This window comes from Nelusetta ayraudi, unplaced genomic scaffold, assembly GCF_046127955.1.
Source record: "Nelusetta ayraudi isolate G7.1 ecotype Tasmania unplaced genomic scaffold, CSIRO-AGI_Nayr_v1 ptg000042l, whole genome shotgun sequence".
Taxonomy (NCBI): Eukaryota; Metazoa; Chordata; class Actinopteri; order Tetraodontiformes; family Monacanthidae; genus Nelusetta; species Nelusetta ayraudi.
In genome coordinates this window covers 9,733,437-9,754,428 of record NW_027466092.1, presented here as the reverse complement: position 1 = coordinate 9,754,428, position 20,992 = coordinate 9,733,437, and the positions used below count along the sequence as shown (strand labels likewise).

General features: G+C 43.7%; 1 protein-coding gene across 2 annotated transcripts; it reads right to left on the bottom strand.

Moving 5' to 3' along the window:
• Positions 1-194: 194 nt before the first annotated feature.
• Positions 195-20,848, bottom strand: LOC142893529 (serine/threonine-protein kinase DCLK2-like). Of its 2 annotated transcripts, none has more exons than XM_076034180.1 (17): positions 20,505-20,848; positions 19,663-19,912; positions 18,668-19,341; positions 14,179-14,561; positions 10,328-10,454; positions 9,632-9,730; positions 9,441-9,529; positions 9,079-9,148; positions 8,469-8,574; positions 8,222-8,279; positions 7,118-7,237; positions 6,880-7,026; positions 6,398-6,531; positions 6,220-6,297; positions 5,453-5,549; positions 5,243-5,323; positions 195-5,003 (listed from the first exon to the last, which is right to left on the bottom strand). In XM_076034180.1, exons 3-17 carry the CDS (start codon positions 19,101-19,103, stop codon positions 4,878-4,880), a joined length of 2,151 nt encoding a protein of 716 aa, XP_075890295.1. In that variant the 5' UTR covers positions 19,104-19,341; positions 19,663-19,912; positions 20,505-20,848; the 3' UTR covers positions 195-4,877. The 2 variants fall into 2 exon arrangements, with proteins under 2 accessions (XP_075890295.1, XP_075890296.1); XM_076034181.1 differs by having other exon boundaries at positions 19,663-19,908.
• Between the last annotated feature and the right edge of the window lie 144 nt (positions 20,849-20,992).

Sequence of the window (20,992 nt, the reverse complement as noted above, 5' to 3'; positions counted from 1 at the left end):
CACTGCATCAGTAATAACGGACGGTTGGAGGGCAGAAGCAGCTGCCTCATGTTGTACACATTTTCAGTGGGAAAGCAAACCAAAGAAATATTGCATAGATTTCTTTTGTTAATACAGTGAATTTGTGTGTAAGTCTAACTGATCGTCCACAGCGTGCAAAGAAAACTGTCGGCTCAAACATGACAAACTCGGGATTTACATGACGCTGCTGCATCAGATTTTATTTTCACAGTTGAAAGCATCTTTTCTCAAACCAGGTCGGGGTCTCGGGTTTTTTTTTGTTGTTTTTTTTTTTTTAACCTCTCCTCACACCCTGATTCCAAAAATCATACTTCAGGATTCAACACGCACCACATTACAAACCATTAGCTATCAGTAACATGTCAACATCATGTCTTTGAAATACTCTTCTCACATCTCCTACCACTTCAACAAAGGACAGGTTTTCCTAAAAGCAGTTCAAACAGACAAACGGGGGAAAAAACAACTCTGTTAAAAGTTTGAGAGAGTGAAAAATAAATGGCTTCAATTTTCTCTAAGAATTGCAGAAAACAATTTCTAGATTTTTTTTGTCAATTTCAAAGAAGCTGGACTAGGCTGCCTTTGATTTCAAGCAAATATTTACCAGATAGAAAAATGAAAATAAAGTTGTTGTTTTTTACCTTTAGTACCAATTGATGTGAACATAAACGCAGCCTAGTTTGTTCGAAATTCAAAATTTCCCACTGCTCTTAAAAAAAATCTGGCAATATCTAAAATGAGGCATGATGTGAAATGATCATAAACACGCATACATATTTACACACACATAGCATTACAACGGGCTCGACAGTGCAGCCACCCTGAGTCACAACGCTCAGCAGCAACACTGACACCTGCGAGTTTTCCATCGCTACAACCAAGTCTCAAATGTGTCAGTTTGAGAGACTGACAGAAAAGAGGCGCTTTATTTTTGTTCTTAATTTACTTGGTGGCACGATTTATTTAGATTTAATGCAAAACAGAAAAAGCAGATTTTTTTTTTTTGTGTACGATTTGTGAATCTACTGACAACAGTAACCGGATATAATATCTTCCAATGTGACAAAACAGAATAGTTACAGGACGACTGCATCGGTTGTGCAAATCTAGTTCTTTTTGTAAGCTACAGGGTGGCAGTGAGACAAAACAGCCACAACATATTAACACGACAAAGGACACAGGTGTGGCTGCACTGCTAACAGCATGAACAAAAGGCTCCTTTTGGTTTAAAGCAAAGAGAAAGGAATTAAGACTACTGGGCTCATAGCAGGCATAGAAGGTCAAAGACCGAGCGGCTGATTGGAAGAGTTTCAGCTGCAGCTCTCTCAGTGCGTTTCTATCAGTGGGGACAAATAAATATTCAAAGTGATAAGTTCTGTCAAAGTTTAAATACGTAGGGACGACGGGGGGGAAAAAACACTGTCAAAACTTGATCCTTTGCCATCGTACCCATTTTCAGATCCTTATTTGTTCCATGATACACTCCAACATCTGTTTACAGCCTCCCACAAAAAGCTCTGTTTTAGCTTCCCACTGAGTGTGATGCTTCGCTGTGCCTTCCACATGTTTAGTTAGCCATGGGATTGTCTGAGCGGGCAGACTGTCACAAAGCAATAGTAGAGGTTGTTTCAGACCTTTAATTAGTGTAACATAAGAGCTCCGTCACTAATCTTCCATAGATTATCTTACACAATTAAAGACAAAATGAAACACAAAAAAAAAAAAAATCAAATTGGGGTTATAAAGAAGAAGAAACGTCCCTCCAAACACTGCTACCTCCATCAGAATGATCCCAAAACTCTTCAATCAGCTGCTTCAGCCAAAGGTCAAGGCCATGGAAAGATCGTGCTAAGTTCAAAGGTCATGGTAAGGTCATAACACTGCATCAGGTCGACACATTTATCCATCCGCATCCTGACTTCAAGTTTTCTCTTCGACCCCACCCCTTCAATGCAGACGTACAGTCATAAAAAAGATCACATCGTTAACCTCAATCATTTCATGAAATTAAGTTAAAACATCACAGTACTGAAATCTCGCACCCTTATTTACAAACACACAGCGACTCCTTCATATTCAACAATTCATGAACGCACAATATAACGGATGCATGGATGGACAGACATGATAGAATGGAACCCATGATTGGTCAAATCTCACGGTCACATGACCTGAAGGAAAGAGTTTCCACGGATGGAAAAGCAGGAAGTCGGCGTTGGTCAAGGTAAGAACTCTTTCACTACAGCAACCCTGACAAACACTTGGCCTCTTTTCAATATCATTATCATCTCAGTTAGGTGGAGACAGAAACTATGTATTTTAGAAGTAAAGGAGTAGCACTAAGGTCATTTAGCTAGAGGGAAGTACTTGCACAACACAGCTAATTTTTAGCATTAAAAAGTTTTATCAAGAAAATGACCTCTGACTTCCTGGATCTAAAAGATTCATTGATAATGCGATGAGGTCCCTTTTGTCACGCCACACTCTGGGCGCGTTCAGACTGCCATCCAAAATCCGAATTTTACCCCATCCAGATTGCAACTGGACGGCTCTTTTGTAGTCTGAACAGTCACAAATCACATAATATCCGATTTTGCAAAACGGATTTAAACCACCTTCCTTCGGGAGGCAGTTTGGAACCGCATTTTGGGCAGATGCGTCTCAGTCTGAACAGCTCCAAACACGTCTATGTGTGGTCCAGTCTGAACAGAGCCACATCCCATTTGGACACTTGCTAAAACAGTGTGGACAGTCAGCCCTAAAAATCTGATTTGAGAAGGAATCTGATTTGAATCCGATTCGCCTGCAGTCTGAACGCAGCCTGTGTCTGTTTAGGAAGGCCAGGGCGTAGCAGGGCTGCTGTCAGGTCACGAACGAGGCTTCAATTTCGTATTTCTTTTATTTTCATCAAACTGCTACTGTTTCCCTACTGCACAACAGACTCAGACAGACACAGACAGACAGCATGATATTTACATAATTTACATAACACTGTGTTCTCTGCTGACTGCAGGTGGGAGGAGCTCTGGGCTCGGACTGAAATGCGCCCTTGGCCTCGGCCATACTGCAGGTAAAAACCTCGAGGAGGTCGAAAAGTGAGTGCCGGAGAAGAGGTTTTCGAGGTCCTCAGACAATCTGAGTTACAGTACAGAGAAAGAGGAGACAGGAAGCGTCCTTCAGTCAAGACAAGGTGGAGTCTATGCGGCCAAGGCTTATTGTTTTCACTGAGAGTCGTGGTCGTGAATTTGGCAACGACAAGCTTGAGAAATTTAGAGGTCCAAGACGCTTTAAATTCTTGGCTGTCTCTTTGATTTCCTACAGGTTTACTTCAGGTGGTTTTGGCTTCTTTTTTACATTAAAACTGTTAAATTCACAAGATTAACTGCCCTGCAACAGTGTTTTTCTGCCAAATCAATCAATCAATCAATCAATAACTGAAAGCAACAAGCCTTGTTCTGTCTCTACAGCCAGTGGCAAAGCGCTGGACTCTGGTGGGAGGGGGCTGAGATTCAGGTTATGGGAAGGAACTCATGAGTAGCTTAAGCAGGCACGGTTCTCAAATCAATCCTCCTGTTTGAGTGAAGTGAGACCTTCAGGTCAGCGGAGGAAAGAGAGGGCAGGGACTGAATCCTGGAGAAATGGGCCGTTTCCCATCACAAGTGGAAGACATCCAGGTTGCCAAGCGGCAGCGACTATAGAGAAAATAATCCCCCTCTTTAGAGCGAGCACTGTTTATATTCCTATCAAAGCAGTGAGAGCTTTTTTTGTTCTCTAAAAAAGGCTCTGAGTTGATCCTATGGAGAGCGGGGTCGCTCTCAGGAGATGTCAGGTCCCATGGCACAGTGGGCGAGGAGACAGGATGTGTCCCATAGCACCTTCATGGTGTCCCAGTCTGGATGTGATGGCTGCCTCTTAAACAGCACTGAACATTGTAACGAAGCTCCTCCAAATGAGAAAAAGAAGCGAGAAGAAACGTTGCTGAGACAAGACTTAAGACTTGCAGATAAAGTCTGAAGTCAAGAAGCCACATGTCTGCCGACGTCTGGCGCTAAAAGTCGGATGTTTACTATTGCAGATTTTCAGAAGATTTCACTTCAGGTGAATAAAAGGGAACATCTGACCACGGATGGGGGAACCCGTTGGCGTTGTGTGATGAGTGAAATGATGCTATGTTCTAAGCCAAACGCGCCAAGACAGACTGACTCGCTGCACGTTTGAACGTCGTCCCCCATTTACACCTGTTAACATTCAAGTGTTTCAGACAAAACGTGTCAAGGAAACCAAACTATGGCAGAGGAAGCATTTCACAGTAGTAAGTCGAGCGGCTTGTCGTCTGTCTAGTTCAAACACAGGGATAATCGCTGACTGCGAAAGAGGCTCAAACCAACAGCTTGTGCCCCTCAGCTCGTTCTCACTCAAAGCCTTGAGAACTTCATTTTGACGTCAGCGCATCGCAAAAGATTCAACTTCAGCCAGATTCTGGGGAGTTGTAACACTATGGAAAGTAGTGACGGAGGGTTTATTTGTAATCTGTTGTAAAAATTCACCCCCAGCTGTCATGATGTGAAGCTTGCAGGTGAACCAAGAGAATCATTGTCAGCTTATGAAGAGGTAATTTGGCATTCTGTAGTAAAAATGGGTTCCGGGCGGAGATGACGGCGCACCTGTTGGCTTCCAGAAGGTGAGTCGTGTATCCAAAAGGGGCCAAGTCCTGACATGTTCTCTGCCGGAGGTCACTCCAGTTCAGTGTTGTCACGGTGAGGTCTACGCTCAGCTCCGGGGTGAGAGGTGACGGTGTGTCAGGAGATCTGCTGAGTCGTCGTTAGCTCGATGGCCGCTGTGAAAGTGGGTGTTTTTCAGACCAAAGGTGAAGGAACTTGTTTGGTTTCCAGGGCGGGGGACTCGTGCTCCGGTTCCAGTGTGTCTCCGCTGGCTTGGTCCTCGGTGCTGCTCACAGTGTTGGAGTCGACGGGTGCCTCGTCCTGAACACGCACAGGGATGGGAGGTATAGAAAACTGAATACAAAATGCGCACGTGCAGGTTTGTGTTTGAGTTAGTTTTTAGTTGTGCAAAAACAAAACCAGCCGAGGCCTCGGCGTTGAGATATTTTCCTCGAAAATGAGGAACACAATCACGCTTCTCATGAGGAAATGACATTTCTGTTTTTTTGTCAAGTTCCTGTTTTCTCTCTGTGTGTGAATGTGAGCGTTGGCTCTCTCACCGTCACCCAAGGGTGCGACAGGACCTCCTCTGCAGTGAAACGACTGTCCACGTTCACCTGCAGCATCTGGCTGATCAGCAGCTGCAGAAGAGGAAGAGGAAGAGGAAGAGTTGAGCCTCCTTATTGAATCATAAGGTGCCCCGAAGCTCTGTTTGCTTAATGCAACATGCACACAATGCCTCATTCGTAAACACAGACTTGAGTTTGTACCTTTGCTGGCAGGCCTACGGTGTCCCAGTCCGGGGACGGGAACTCCAGCTTCCCTCTGAGGATCTGATCAAATAGCTCCTCCTGCACATTATTCTCACTGAGAGGAGAAACAGGAACAGAAGACTGGAACCAAAGTGCACCCAGCTGACGACAGGTTTATGAGGCAACAGCAGAGCAAGCTTTGGAAGGCTCCTACATGACACACCTAGTCTTTATGTCAGACTCAAGTGGATGAGCTTCACAAGAGGAATGATCAATTCTGGGAGCCAGCATCATAACCAAACACAATGTAACATAGCGTAACATAAGTTAACGCAATTTACCATTACTTAACACAATTTGCTGTTAGTTAGCATAACTAGGCTTAACTTAGTATAACCAAACTAAACTTGACACAACTTAAGTCCACACACCCTAATATAACTGAACATGACTTACATTGTCTTAACATGACTAGATGTATCTTAACTGCACTTAACCTGCCATCACCTAACCTAACTTGACATAACTTAACTTGTCGTAACATAACGTAACGTAACTTGCCTTAACTTATTCAGTCAAACGATCATTTATCAGTTAACATTACTTCTCTTGCTAATTTGGTGTCTCATCACTTTGGCTCTTCCTAGAGACTGAGAGCGTGTTTCACAGGGCTTATCGAGGCCACATTATTGCTCCAACCCAGTAAAATCAAGTTTGCGTATGATTGAAAACACTATTCTGAAGAAGAATATGGTCGTCATTTCAAACGTTCTAAATGCACAAACCTCCTAAATGGCGGGAATCCACACAGCAGTATGTAGGTGATGACTCCGGCCGCCCAGATGTCCACCTTCAGGCCATAACTGCACACACACACACACACACACCCTTGTTAGGCATCAACTGAAATACTTGCATATTTCTTCCCCAGCCGAGAGATCTTGAACGTCTCCGCTGTCTCACCCGGTCTCAGCGATGATCTCCGGCGCCACATACGTGGGCGTCCCACACACAGTGTAGAGCGGCCCCTCCACCACCGTCGCCAGACCAAAGTCACCCAGCTTCAGCGACTTGGTGCCGTCTGGATACTCACAAACCTGCAGTGCACAAATGCTTCACTTCAACTCAAAAGATGCCATAATGCTATACAACAGTGAAACAGAACAAATTCTGGTATTAAAATAAAAAAGCAATACAAAACTTGCTTTTCCCCTTTAGTTCCTTAGTGTGTTTTTAACCTCACAGGTTCACATTATCCCAACTGACTGAGTTACTATGGTCTGTCTTTGAACTATGTTTCTACTTTATTTGTTTTCAGTATTTTACATCCAGTATTTCTCTCAGCAGAAACTGAAAGAGAAAATAAACAGTGTGTGTGTGTGTGTGTGTGTGTGTGTGTGTGTGTGTGCGTGTGTGTGCGTGTGTGTGTGTGTGTGCTTGCCTACCAGCAGGTTTTCCGGCTTGATGTCTCGGTGGACGATGTTCATTCGGTGCAGGTACTTGATGGCTCCGGCCAGGTTGTACACCATGGCGCTGGCGTCCCGCTCGCTGTACTTGGTGGATGAGGTGATGGCGTCAAACAGGTCTCCACCCTGAAGAGGCAGAGCCGTCAATATATTTAACAAGTCGAGGATATGAAAAGTGGAAGGAGGAGGAGGAGGAGGAGGAGGAGGAAGGGGCTACCTTGACCAGCTCCATGACCAGGAAGAGCTGACTGGGAGTTTCATCCACCTCAATTAACTGGATGATGCTGGGATGTCGCACCCTGCGCAGCACTGCCACTTCATTTTCTATCAGATGCTCCTGTTGACACACACAGACACAGCTGCTGATGCTGATGCTGATGCAGACGCTGATGCTGATAAGACACCATCACATCAAGAGCTCAAGGTAAATATAGGCTAATGAAAAACTAAAAGGATCTGGAGCAGCTCCCACAACTCTATCAGAAAGATTTAGGTGCTGTTAGGACTATTTTAAATCACTTCCAATAGAAATAAATTGAATAAAGCAGTTTAAAATTTTAGTTTTGGGTCACACTTTAGAATAAGTACACACTAGTAAGCATTAGTTAAGCATTAATACATACTGAATGCATAATTTATAAATCATTTTTTCTGACATGAATACTCATTAGTTTATAAACACAGTTATAAACACAGTTATAAACACAGTTATAAATGTTTTACTCATCATTAATAAGCACAGTAGTTATGGATCAGTAAATACTGAATGCTTCATTTATAAATCATGTTTCTGACATAAATAATCATTGGTATGTAGTTTATAGACACAGTTATAATATATAGTTATAAATGTTTTACTCATCATTAATAAGCTCATCCATAGATCCAATCCAATAGATTTTATAACTGGGTTTATAAACTACATACTAATGAGTATTCATGTCAGAAACATGATTTATAAATGATGCATTCAGTATTTATTAATGATTAACTACTGCTTAATAGTGTGTACTTATTATAAAGTGTTACCTAATTCTGTGATTTGGAGTCCATGCAGGTTAACAATTTGGGGTTTGCTCCCCTATTTAAGTTAATAAAGTAAATGACACAAGCTGTGTCTTTTCTCTTTGACTTGATGCTGGTTGTCCTTTAGCTCTTAATCTAAATGGGACCAACCTGGTGAAATTAAATAAGACATTGGAGGGGAATTCAGTGAATTCAGTATATAAAACATAAGACTTTTTTGTAAGGAGTTAAATTAGGAATGACTAAATGAAAATTCCAAAGTATTACATGAGAAATAGGTCAGTGCTCTTCATACCTTCCCACAGCAGCGGGCCTTGTCTATGATCTTCAGAGCGTACTCTTGTCCCGTTGATCTGTTAAAGAACAGAAAGAACCTGAATTATTATTTTTTTTAAATACAGAAAACCATCAGTTCGTCTGTGAAACACACCTTCACTTGCTGTGACTGCAGTATTATGGTGTAAACATAGTAGACAACAGTGGAAAAGATGTTGAAATGAACATCAGTGTTTGCCAGAACAAATGGATGTTTTGCTGCTCACCTCTCCACACACTCCTTCACCACAGCAAAGTTTCCATCTCCAATCACTTTTCCAACTTGGTACTTGTCGTTGATGATGGAGGATGAAACGGACCGATTCCCATTTACTGTGAGGTGTGAAGAAAAGACAAAGTGTTTGTATCTTACTGGTTTTACACAAATGTAACCTTCGCACAAAGCTTCCACTGGCGTGTCAGCTTGTGTAGTTCACTGCGACAACCCAGAAACTCACACTGAGGCACAGAACCTGCTCTGCTTTAGGGGCTTAATTTAAGTCAATGTACTGAATAAACACACCATGACAGAATTATAACACATACAGACTTTCTTTTTTCTCTCAACGTCTCGCTGCTCCTTTTTTGGGATGCTATTTTTGCCAAACTCCAGGCTTCACAACCTCCAAGCAGCTGCCTGATACCCAGCCACTGTTTCAGGAAGATATTTTTAAAGGCTTGGATGTCACAGTTGTGGGGGACAAAAGCACTCTGATCAATCGGAGACTCGTCATCACTGAACCCAAGCTGTAATTCCAAAGCCTTTCAAATGGAGTTTCAAATTGGTCCCAAAAAACGTGAACGCTTGCGTACATCAAAACACCAACAAAGACAAACCTTCCACAGGCTCGTCTGGCTGCTCGGCCTCTCCATTCACGTCAGTGGAGGAGGAACGACGAGGAGACATCTGAAAATAGCAAAGAGAGGCAACATTCTTTTTTAATCATGTGAATTTGGACTTAAGAAGAAGGGACTCAGGAGAGGCTAAAGAGTTGGGATGCACAAGTGGAAAAGGGACAAAATGTGGACTGTGAGGATTGAGGTATTTCATGTTTCGGTCTGAGCCAAAGAATCATCAAACGGCTCGTAAATAAAGGACTTTGGAAAGAAACATTCAACGTAAATCCAAAGCAGAAGCATCCCAGTAATGGTCGAATGACTGACTGGTCACAGAGCCAATCAATCCTTCAATATCTGACCTTGAGGCTGCGCCGAGTCCCCGGGCTGGTGGGGGAGGGGCTGGACCGGGCCGACTTCACAGCTGACTGGGATCCTGAAGCCTCATTGGCTGCACGAGAGAGAAAGGGGCAATACCAATGGTGAGTTTTCAGGAAGAGGTGATGTCATCTGTGACATTTTAATGATGGCAGTGATTGGCTCCTCCTCAGACCTGGAGACTTTGTCCTGGACAGGCTCTTGGGTGGAGTCCTGCTGGGCATCTTGCCACTTTTGGGGGGGGCAGCGGCGCGCGATACTTTAGCTCTGCACTCTGGAAAGAGTCAATAGGATGTTATCTACACACTCCAGTGACCAGTGACTTGACCTTTCCCTGGGGATGCAGGTTATAGATTAATTCATTAATCCATAGTTGATTGACCTTATCGATCGATTAACGATTAACTGATAAGCAGCGTTTTTTCCTGAGAACCTAATTTCACTGTGGAAAATACGTAAGGAACACATTAGTTAAAACCTTAAATAATGTTGAGGGTTCAGTGTGACACATTTTTACATTACAGTAAAAACACCCTCAACATTTATCCTCTGACTTTCAGTTGACCTCTAAGTTGTTTAAAAGTAACTTGTTCTAGGTATATTATGACCATCACAGTATCTACAGGTGAATTGCTCTTTCTTTCCCCTACACTGTTATCATGATATCAACTACCCGTGTAAAAAATGTTCAATTCATTTGCGACTAATTTAATTATAATCGATTAAATTCTTAATTGACAATTAATTAATAATGGATTAATTGTGAAGATACCTAGCTGTGTGTGTGTGTGTGTGTGTGTGTGTGTGTGTGTGTGTGTGTGTGTGTGTGTGTGTGTGTGTGTGTGTGTGTGAGGGTGTGTGCGTCGCTCACCATTAACAAAGGCTGGTGTTTTGCTGCTGTGTGTCAACACAAAGTCATCCTGAGCGTAGCGAAACTTCTCTGGCCCACAAGCCATGAACACATCGTCATCCCCAAAGAAATCCTGCAGGCTGGTCAGCTACACACACACACACACACACACACACACAGAGACAGGGAGAGAGAGAGAGAGAGAGAGGGAGAGAGAGAGAGAGAGAGAGAGAGAGAGAGAGCGAGAGAGAGAGAGAGAGAGAGAGAGAGAGAGATTTTACAAAACACATTAGTGACTGGGCAGAAAACAGCCAGGACTTTTCTCATCATGTTTGGCCACTGGCAATGTTTCAATGGACACGAACGCGGGAACAAACACACGCTGTGCTGTCGAGGAACTGTCTCCTGGATTAAAATACAAATCAGATTGAGTGGAGAGTCAAAGCATTTGGGAAATGAGCGGACGTTAAGAAACGGTCACGGTTTGACTAAAACAAAACAACACCAGGACTCTAATATTAACAACAAAGACGCTGTATAATGATGAATGATGAGAGACAAAAAACAGATGTTGACACTGGAAACCTGAAATACGAGTTTATAGTCATATTGTGATGTGTTCAATGTAAAAAGACGGTTCGGATCAACGATATAAAAGAGCAGTCGGCAGACGAGACGTGTGTATTCGGTGTGTTCTCTCGTTTTACTAATAAGCTTGACATTTAACTCCTCCCACCTCTCGCGGCAGCATATTAACAATGTCAACTGACGGTGAAGCCACTTTAATTAATGACGCCGCTATTCACTTTCAGACAATCAATTTTGCTGTTCCAAATGTGTCAAGGCAGCAGAAAGCTTGCTGCTCTCCAGCGGAGGCTGACGAGGAGAAGACAGCAGAGCGGCTGGAAGGCTTAAAGAGGGAGCTGGAACAGGTTTTTCTGATCCATATGCTGCATTGAGGTGATTGTAACAGATATAAAAAGGGAAAGGTGTTTTTACGCGAGTCACATTTGAAAGCAAACCAGCGGTAATCTCTGTGAGGCCATGTGTCCTAATCAGTAATCCCAATACAATAGTCAGAGGTCACGTGCTTGACCTTGAGGCCTCCGTCACTGTCCGTGGTGCTGAATTATAAATCGCTGAGCAGGACACAATCTGGCCAACACATGGCCACCATGTGCCTTTACATGGACCGTAAATAATCAGGTTCTGCAGCGACCTGATTTATCTTTTTTTTTTAAGTCACATCATGTTAACACGATCAAATTGCCCTCATCGATCGAAATGTCAAGGAGCAGGAGGAGGTTCAGCCTTGTTTTTGATCTGGTCGGAGTGTAAACGGCTCATCGGATGTCTTCTCACTACAGAAACGATGGTGTCACATCGTGGATAGAGATCATGGCTCCCTGCTCAGCTCTTCCCCCTGACATTTTAAACAAGGAGGCAGTTTCATTTCACCACTTCAAAAGAAACACAAAACCAAACACAACCAGCTTGATTATTCCAGCTAACAACGCTATTTTAAATATTAGTGAAATTCCAGGAGTAGCTGCGCATGGGATCATGTGATCATGATCATCAGACAGAGATTTGTGACGTGATCACCGAGCACGACTGAAGCGGAACCCACAGATCACTCCGATCTCTTCATTCATGGTTCTTTTAAACAGGAGAATCTGAACTATTCAATCAGATTGACAAAGAAGTCACCGTGTATACGCACTGTTGGCAAAAACTGTTCCATTTTTTTCATTTCATCTTTAAGAGCCACTATAATGAGCACAATACATTTCTAATCGAAGTCATGGCACTGCCCAGGAATGAGAACAAGTTACCAGCAGAGGCAATAATAATGACGCACATTTCACTGTGTGCATTATTATTGAGGCGACATTTTGTATTTGCAGCTTGCAGGCCTCAATTTCGATAAAACTGTCTTTACAATTAATTCAACAATTAGCTATTTGTTTCCATTGAAATGTTAAATTTACTGACTTAAGAAAGAGGGCCAACGATTGTAACCAGGTGCTGTTAACCAAACTCTGAAAGGGCCACAATTAACATTATAATACATTCCAAAACTGAACCAGAAACTCACCAAAGTTAGATTTAAAGATTGCAAGGTTTTATTTACACTAAGATGTTTGCACCAGAAACGTGTAAATAAATAGTAATAGCAAAAATGCAGTTCTCTCTCTTTTTTAAGAGCGAAACAACTGGTTGCATTTCATTCTTTTCATAAATGGAGAGGATTTGTGTCGATCTTCTGAACTGTCTGACAAAAACATAAAATTATCTCCTGGGAGAGAGAGGGAGGAGTACTAGGGATGAATTTTAATGATGTGCAAACACGCACACACCACACAAGTGTGAGAGTGTGTATTTACACAAAACTTCACTTTGTTCTTGCTTCACTTCACCGTTTCCATCGTCTCCTCCACCTCTGCTTCTTCTCTTCTCTTTCCTCCTCCTCCTCTTCCTCCACTTTCACTCTTACTCTACTTCTCCAGAACTGCACGCTCTTTCCGTGTGTGCACGTGCGTGTGTGTGTGCATGCTGTGTATTGTAAGAGATGAGTCGTTACTGGCTGGCTGGTTGCCACGGTAACTGCACTGCAGTGTCAATATGTGCGTGTGTGAGAGAGAGAGAGACTGGTTTTCTGTCCCAATGCATAAAGTGACTGCACATACTGAAAGGGCCCAGGGAGGGAAAACACACTCACACAAGCACACGCACATACTCACACACGCGCGCGCACGCACACACACACACACACACACACACACACACACACACACTCACACACACACACAGATTTAGTCTAAAGAGAGCACGGCGTCTGGGCCTTTGCTGTGGCACACAGCTTTTCAAAATAAAAGCCTTCTTTCAGACCAAGCTAAACACTATTTTCACATTAAAATGCATGAAAATCCATTCAACTAATGACACAAATAAGTAATTTGTTTCCATTTAATTACCATCCAAAGCTTATGGGCTGGTGTGTCTATCTTTCAAAAGACTACAGTTTTCTAAATGAGTGTCATGCATATTACAGAAACCTCTTCCTTCCTCTTCCGTTTTGTCTGTCTGTCTGCAAGTAAATCTGAGCAGCAATGCCCTCAAACAAGCGCTCTGCTCTGTCTGCTTTCCTTCAGCTCTGTCTTGTGTCACAACCTAACTCTGTTAGTGTGTGTGTGTGTGTGGGTGTGTGTGGGTGTGTGTGTGTTAAAAATAGAATGTATGGAACACTAAAAGCCACAAACTTAATGACTTATCAACTCATTACTAGTGCACAAAAAGGGATTCAAAGAAGATCGGCGCATATCCAAAGTCTCAGCAGCGACTGCAGTCATTTTAGAACTTCACACACAGACACCAGATTGGGCTAAAAGTATGAAGTGTTAGGCTTGGGCTGGCTGTGCCTTCGTACGTTTAATCGACTCCAAGAGTTATTTGGTACCAAAATACTGTAAACCTGGTCTCCAGTGAACCAATGCTGCCTTTCTGTCTGATTCTATCATGAGCTGAGCATGATGGATACATTCACAATGAGCAGAGGAAACTCAATCTGTGCAAAATGGCTCCAGATTTCAGAAAACAGTTGTTTGCCTGAGACAACGTTTACACGCGAAAACCTTTTGGCAGCTTTTGTTTGTTCTGTCGTGACCGATGAACGATCAAAGCCGAGTTTAATACAATTAATTCTATTAATCAAGACAATCAACATTTTAGGAAGAAACAGGAACATTTTGTATAGAAATAAAGTTTGATCCCTCTTTTTCAAAAGAATTCAATCTCCACCAGCAGAAGACTTCCCATATAATTTATGAATCGATAATGGAGGAGAAGTGCTACCTGAAAAGCGTCCTCACCTGTTTCCCGTCCAGTGTGTACAGTCTCTTGACGGCCCCGGAGTCCAGCTTGATGGCCTCGGTGATGTCGGCCAGCACTTGTTCGAAGGAGTGAGCCGTCTTCTTGTTCAGCAGGATCCTCACTGCTTTCCGGGGCTTCACGCCGCTGCGGATCACCGTCACCAGCTTGGGCTTGATGAAGTCCTTGCTCTCCCGGCCCTCTCGGCCGTCGGGACGATCTCTGGGGACGGTGCTCGCCGACACCCCGGCCGACGCCGTTGCGGGACGGCCGGCGCCCGCTGGCCCAGCGCCAGAGACCGCGCCGGGCTTCCAGCTTGGGATGGAGATCTTGGTGTACTCGGCCTTCCTGTAGGGCTCGTTGGAGGCACAAACGTAGCATTCACCTTCATGGAGAAACAGGAAGCAAATGTTGGTTTGTTTGTTTTTACAAAAGGTCCGTGAAATGTTTCAGAGACCACAGCTTTAGAAATTTTAGGGCGAGTCAATGAAATAAAAGATCATGAAACAAAAAAAACCTTCACTTTATAAATGTTCAAAAAGACATTTCATTTTAATAAATTAGATTCAGAGGCAAGATCAAAATGATATAAAGTAATTCAATTTGTGATTAAAAAAAAATGTATGTGCTTTTCTACAAAAAACTATAATAATAAAACAGCAAAAGTCTTAAATCAATTTTCAAAGGAAATTGAAAAATCATGTTTGTTTTCCTCCACATATTTTTTATATTTTTATTGTGCTTAAAAATGAATTGGAACCAACAACCAACAATCTCTTTTGTTATTTTGAACAGAAGAAGAATTGTTTTTTGAGTGAATACGCTTTTCATTTTCATTTCTGCAACGGTTAAAATGAGCAGAAAGAAAACAAGAGTTGCTTCTGCTGCCTTGCGCCTGCAATTGGACCACAGTTCAAGGGCTAAAGACTGGTCAAAAACTCTAGAAACACACCCTCTGTCTGTGTGTGTGTGTGTGTGTGTGTGTGTGTGTGTGTGTGTGTGTGTCTGGGAGAGAGAGACAGAGAGAGAGAGAGAGAGTGGACAGTGACTGCAGTGAAGGTGACAGCAGACGTCACATCCTCTCTCGTCTCCCTGCACAGTTGACCCTCTGCCGCTAACATGAGGTGGGAAACGCCTCGCCGGCGGATGATCTGCTGAGGGTATTGTCCTCTTTCATCCACTGTGCAGGATGCAATGTGGACTTCCTCAAAAACTAATTTTTAAAAGATGAACTATTCACACCAGAGCAAATTAGCTAAACTGAAAAAAACATCTTTACACAGTCGTCATTATTATCATTATTATTATCTTTCAGTAAGCCTTAACTTGAGAGGAAACTGACGATGCCATTAAAACTCGCCTGCAGGTTGTAGCCAGTCACGTGCACACTCCTGATGTGGTTTTGCCTTTTATGGATAAATATGGCTCACCTTCTGCTTCACTATTCTTTCTATCCTCCTCTCTTTATCTCTCAGCCATGCTCACTATCTCTCCAACGCAGACAGACACACACAAACACGCACCTTTCTCACTGAACCCGCCAGGCTGTACAGTGCTCAGAAACACACCTACCTCACCCAGCTCCCAGCTTTCTTTACACATTAAACCCCAAACATCGGATCTCTCTGCAGTTAAAATGTCCTTCTGCAGGCAGTCATTTAAATCCAGTGCACAGGACTACCTTTGCTTGTTCAAGTATGTGACCCACTAAGCATAGAACACCTCCTGTCTTGCAACTGCAGGGCAGAGAAAGGCGAGTCAGACAAATCATATCACTATTCTATGCAACTGTTGGGCTGCACTTTGCCAAGCTTGGAAAGCATCTTCAGACAGAGGATCCTGGATAAGTCAAGCGACATTACTCGAGACCAAAGGCACCCTGCTGCCCACACGATTGACTTTCTCCCTTCTGGGCGACATCCTCCCAAATAGATCAAAATTCTCCTTTGTGTCTCAGTCTGTTAGGCTGCATTCAGACTGCAGGGCTGACTCTCCATACTGTTTTTAGCAAGTGTCCAAATGGGATGTCGCTCAGTTCAGACTGGGCCACATTATTGACCCATCTGACACGTTGCTGGAGCAACGACGTCGCAGCAGAAGCGTTGTCCAGCACGTGTAGTGTGTGACGTCATATTATTGCAACGGCGGAAAAAACTAAAAGGACTTGCTGCGATACATGTCCTGAAGCTTGGCTTGAATGGAGCTACTGTATCTCCCCACAGACTGATGAGCCAATGAGTTTCCTCCTCTGTCCAGGGACTGCTGCTTTCTATTTCTTCTGTCTGATCCATGACGTTACAGCTCCACACCACCGCTCTCAGGTCTGACACATTGGGTCTTGCGTCGCCTGGAGTGACGTCAAGCGACGGCCGGTGTGTTTGGAGTTGTTCAGACTGAGACGCATCTGTCCCAATGCGAATTGAAACTACCTCCCGAAGGTGGTTTCAATCCGTCGTGCAAGAATCGGATTTCATGTGATTTGTGACTGTTCAGACTACAAAAAAGCCATCAGGTGTCAATCTAGATGGGATGAAAATCTGATTTTGGCTGGCAGTCTGAACGTGGCTTTAGAGACCTCACACAGCTCATACAGTTCTTAACCTAAGCTTTCTCAGCTGGCGTTTAGACGACACAAATTATCACCCAACTAAACCAAATTTCCCAAACCAGTGTTATTTTTCCTCAAAGTCATCTAGGGCCGGAATGTAGCGAAACAATCTGCACGACTTGCAGGCCCGTTCTATTCATTTTTGCAGCCTGGATGCACACACAAACTATAAATGTTCCACTTGCCGGACATTAGAATCTTCTCCAGTAGTTTGATGCCACAAAGTGCTCACAAGTGATCATCCATCTTTTAGTGTGTGCCTGGCTGAAAGCTTCCTGTCTCTTACACCCTCATTAGCAGACATTACACACAGTCAAACATCAATATTGATAATAAAGGATGTTACTCATCCCCTGGTCTGCCTCTGGCTTCATGAGCTTAGACAGGGGAATAAAGAGCAGCTAGAACAGATTTCACATTCGCTATGTCATAAAACATATTAAATAAGAGGTGGCTTGTCTTTGAAGTTAAATTGACATATGATTTGTCACAAGACAACAGGACACAGTATAACATATACATGTCTGGAAGACACCCTGTCCAGTACCTATAAAAAAAAGTCTAGAGAAATGGATGGTACTGCTCTCTTTAGGCATGGCAAGGGTCATTATTTCATTTGTAGAGTGCTTCACCCGGGCCATCAAATTGTGCATAAGATTTCTAAGGTTGGCAAGGCTGACACATCACTATCCTTAAACAACTGGCTGGCATTTGTCTATGGAGGGAGCTTCATTTAACTTATATGTCCTTGTGTTTTATTATAACAACCATAGCAGGAGGGAAGAGACCTACAGGCTTCAATGAAGAATATGACAGATTGTCTTGACATGTAGAAACTGGGGAAACCCGACTGTCAGCTGATGTTTGTAATTGTGATTTTCCTCCACACATAAAAATAAGTTGCATTGTGTTCACAATATCCTATCTTTACGCTACAATGTCACAATCGGGCCATTTCAAGGCAGTATTCAGTTTTCTTAACCAAGAGTTTTTCGTTTCTTTTTTTTAAAGCCCCAATGACAGTCATGACCTCACGACCACAGAAAAGTAACCACACGACAGACATGTGTTGGGCCTAGTTTCTATTCCTGTTTCGTTCATGTCTTTTTCTTTCATTGTCGACTGTACTTTGGTTCTGCAACGATAGGGACAGAAACAGGCCTTTCTATTTTGAACAAACTGCTATATCTTAAAGTCTGACAGCGACAGTCTTGATCCTAATAAGTAGGTTGAAACCTCCTTAACCACAGTGTATTGAGAATGAGTGACAATGGACATGGTGCTGATTACACACCAGAGTGTACCATTTGTTATCAGAGCCTATATTAACTCTGCTGCGGCCATGCTGTATATTCTTGGAGATACATGCGTTCACTATGTTGTTTTCTGAACATCTGTGCCCTTAAGCACAGAAGCCACTAGTTATCATTGCACAAACAAGGCGACCAGCTAGCTGTATATCCTCAGTCTTCTAAAGTGAATTTCCAAAAATGGCCAGAGTTGTTGACTTTTTCAGCTCTTTAGCATGTCTTCATGCATTACTGGCATGCCAACTATAGCACACGAAGTAGAAAAAAAGACAACATGTGCAATGCTAGATGGGTTGACTTTGTCCGTGTTACTGGGCTGAAACAAGCTGTTGAGATTTCGCTCAATTTTCTACAAATTGAGCTGATTATCATGGCAACACCCCTGAAGACCTTTTCTTTTTTTTTAATGTGGGTGAGGCCACACTGCATGAGAGATAGTAGCCATCTTCCCCACTCGCTGGCGCTAGTAGTGAGCGGCTGCCCAATCATAAGGGCTGTTTATTAAATCTGAAATGGCCATAGTAGGGCCCCAAAGACTGTACATATTCTAAGAAACTGAGCAGGCAGTCTTACCTTCCACTAGCTCGTCCAAAGAGGTGATCTTCTTGCTGCCATCGATGGTGTAGATCGACCGCACCCCTTGAGGCAGATGCAAGTTATCTGACAGCGAGCGTGTCAGTTCCATCAACAGCGCATCGTAGGAGCGGAACCGGTCACATGAGACAGCATAGACCAGACCTTTGAAGTATCTGTCTCCATTGCGGTAGAAGCGCACCTTTTTGGCCTTCTTCTCCGAGGTGAGCGCCTGAAGGGTACGGGTACGGTAGTAGCTACAGTTGGCACTGTGGGCAGGACTAGGGACCAGGCTGCTGCCCCTTGAGCTGGGTCCAGAGCCCCCACCGCCAGCACTGGCAATGGAGTCATCTCTCTTAGTGCGGGTGGAGCGTCCCCGACGAATCTTATCACGTTCTTCAAAGTGCTCCAGTTCAAGGGTCTTACTCAAAGACATGATGAATAATGGTCCAGGAGTATTGAGAGGAATGCTTCTGTTATTCCGAATGCATGATCCACTTCGCTTAAATGAGTCTTACCCTGGGAACTAAGTCGTGAATGTATTCCAGGAAGAATAACCTTCTCCCAATGACACGTGTTGCATATGTTGACTTGCTTGAAGAACTAGTACAGGTTAAACCTTCCAACTCTTCAATATGTCAGAATCCTTCATGCACAACTGTAGAGGCAGTAATCTAGATGAAGAAAAAAAAAACACAATTTTCTTGTTTCAAAATAAATACTTAACTTATTATGGCCTTAGGAAACTATCTAAGAATTTGTCTGTAGATCTGATGAAGAAAATTAGTTATATTTTAGCCAACTTCAAACATAACCGAAAAAGTAAATTTTATACTTTTCAATTGCTGATGTATGAAATTCAATTACTATGTTTTCATCCAAGTCCACAGACTCACTAATTTAAAGAAAGCTGCAATGCTGGCTTTAGACTGGTATACCCATGTCAGTGTCACCAAACCTCAGACTACCTAATTACAGGACAGTGTTGGACTTACCCATCAATTCAAGCAGTTAGGTTCCAAATTTTGTTTCGGTTTTCCTGCAAATTTCAAGCTTGACTGAATAACATGAAGGGCACGAAATTCAAAGAGTCCTCTCAGTGACCTTCCTGCTGTCTCAGCAACGGCAGTAGTCCCAGTGATCTGGTTCTAGATTTTTGTGAGGACCCTTTGCAGGACCTGGCAGAAGAGAGCCGTGGTGGAAGTCACGTCCTGGTCACGCTTCCACTGCAACATCCCTCCCTTGCTGGCAGAAACAGATTACATTCATTTTAATTAGTGAGAACCAACATCTGTAATTCAAAAATTGGCATATTTGGCGTCATATTCATTAGAGTAATTTGCAGGATAATGTCGTTCTAAGCATTTCAATGAGGCTTCGTATTTGCTTTCTCTGGAAATCATCTCCATCCTCCCTGTCAGTGACATACTGTACATGCACTGCATAGTTGTAATGTATGGATGTAATCCTATTAAGGAGAACATGCGAATGGTGTAGGACTTACACGCCCTTCTCATTTTAGTTCGCTGTGATTTCCCGTATTGATCCACTAGATTAATACCCGGACAAATTCACGCATCCCTGCAAACGTGGGCTTGTTTGCGCATGTAAATGTCGTGAAACCTGCGCGCTGCCGGTCTGTCCAACGCACGAAAATACTTCATTTTATTCATCTGCACAGACAGCGCTAAGCTGCGCTTTACTAACAACGCACAATCAATGGCACACACACACACACACACACACACACACACACACACACACACACACACACACACACACACACACACACACACACACACCGTAGATGCACGCGCACTAAAAGGGAGACACCTACCAATAATGCTGTGAAGCCGGTTTGTTGCTAAGGAGGTTCCCACCTCTTTCTCCTCCCGGTGCGGGCTTTTCTGCCCTCTTCCGGTGGATCTGCTGTTTCCGGGCAGACGCAGCCACTACTAGTGCCCGGTCCGGTCCGGTCCGCCGACCCGGGATGGATGGCTGTAGCGGGAGCAGGTCACACCGGCGGAAGACCGGGGGGATGCACCGAGACGGGCGGTGGAGAGCAGCATGGCCGCTGCAGCAGAGAGGGAGGGAAGAGACCGGCTCGACTCAGCCTCCCTACCCCGCCCCTGCCTCCTCATCTGCGGCCCTACGTGATGACAACGTCCCTCCCTCCTCGCGCCCTCCTTCCCGCCCTCTCTACCCCTCCCTGCCTGTCATTCTTTTGTCGTTCTGTTCTCGGTGTGTGGAATTCAAGTTCAGCTACCCTCTATTGTCCCGACTGCAGAACGCAGTCTGATTCGACACAGGGCATTAACACACCCA

What these genes read in the sequence shown, in the direction of transcription:
- LOC142893529 (XM_076034180.1), bottom strand. Translation starts at nt 19,103, where the DNA reads ATGTCTTTGAGTAAGACCCTTGAACTGGAGCACTTTGAAGAACGTGAT. An exon ending in GTCCAGGACAAAGTCTCCAG is followed by an intron (nt 9,530 to 9,631) that starts GTCTGAGGAGGA and finishes TCTCTCGTGCAG; the next exon opens with CCAATGAGGCTTCAGGATCC. An exon ending in AGGCCCGCTGCTGTGGGAAG is followed by an intron (nt 7,238 to 8,221) that starts GTATGAAGAGCA and finishes GTGTGTCAACAG; the next exon opens with GAGCATCTGATAGAAAATGA.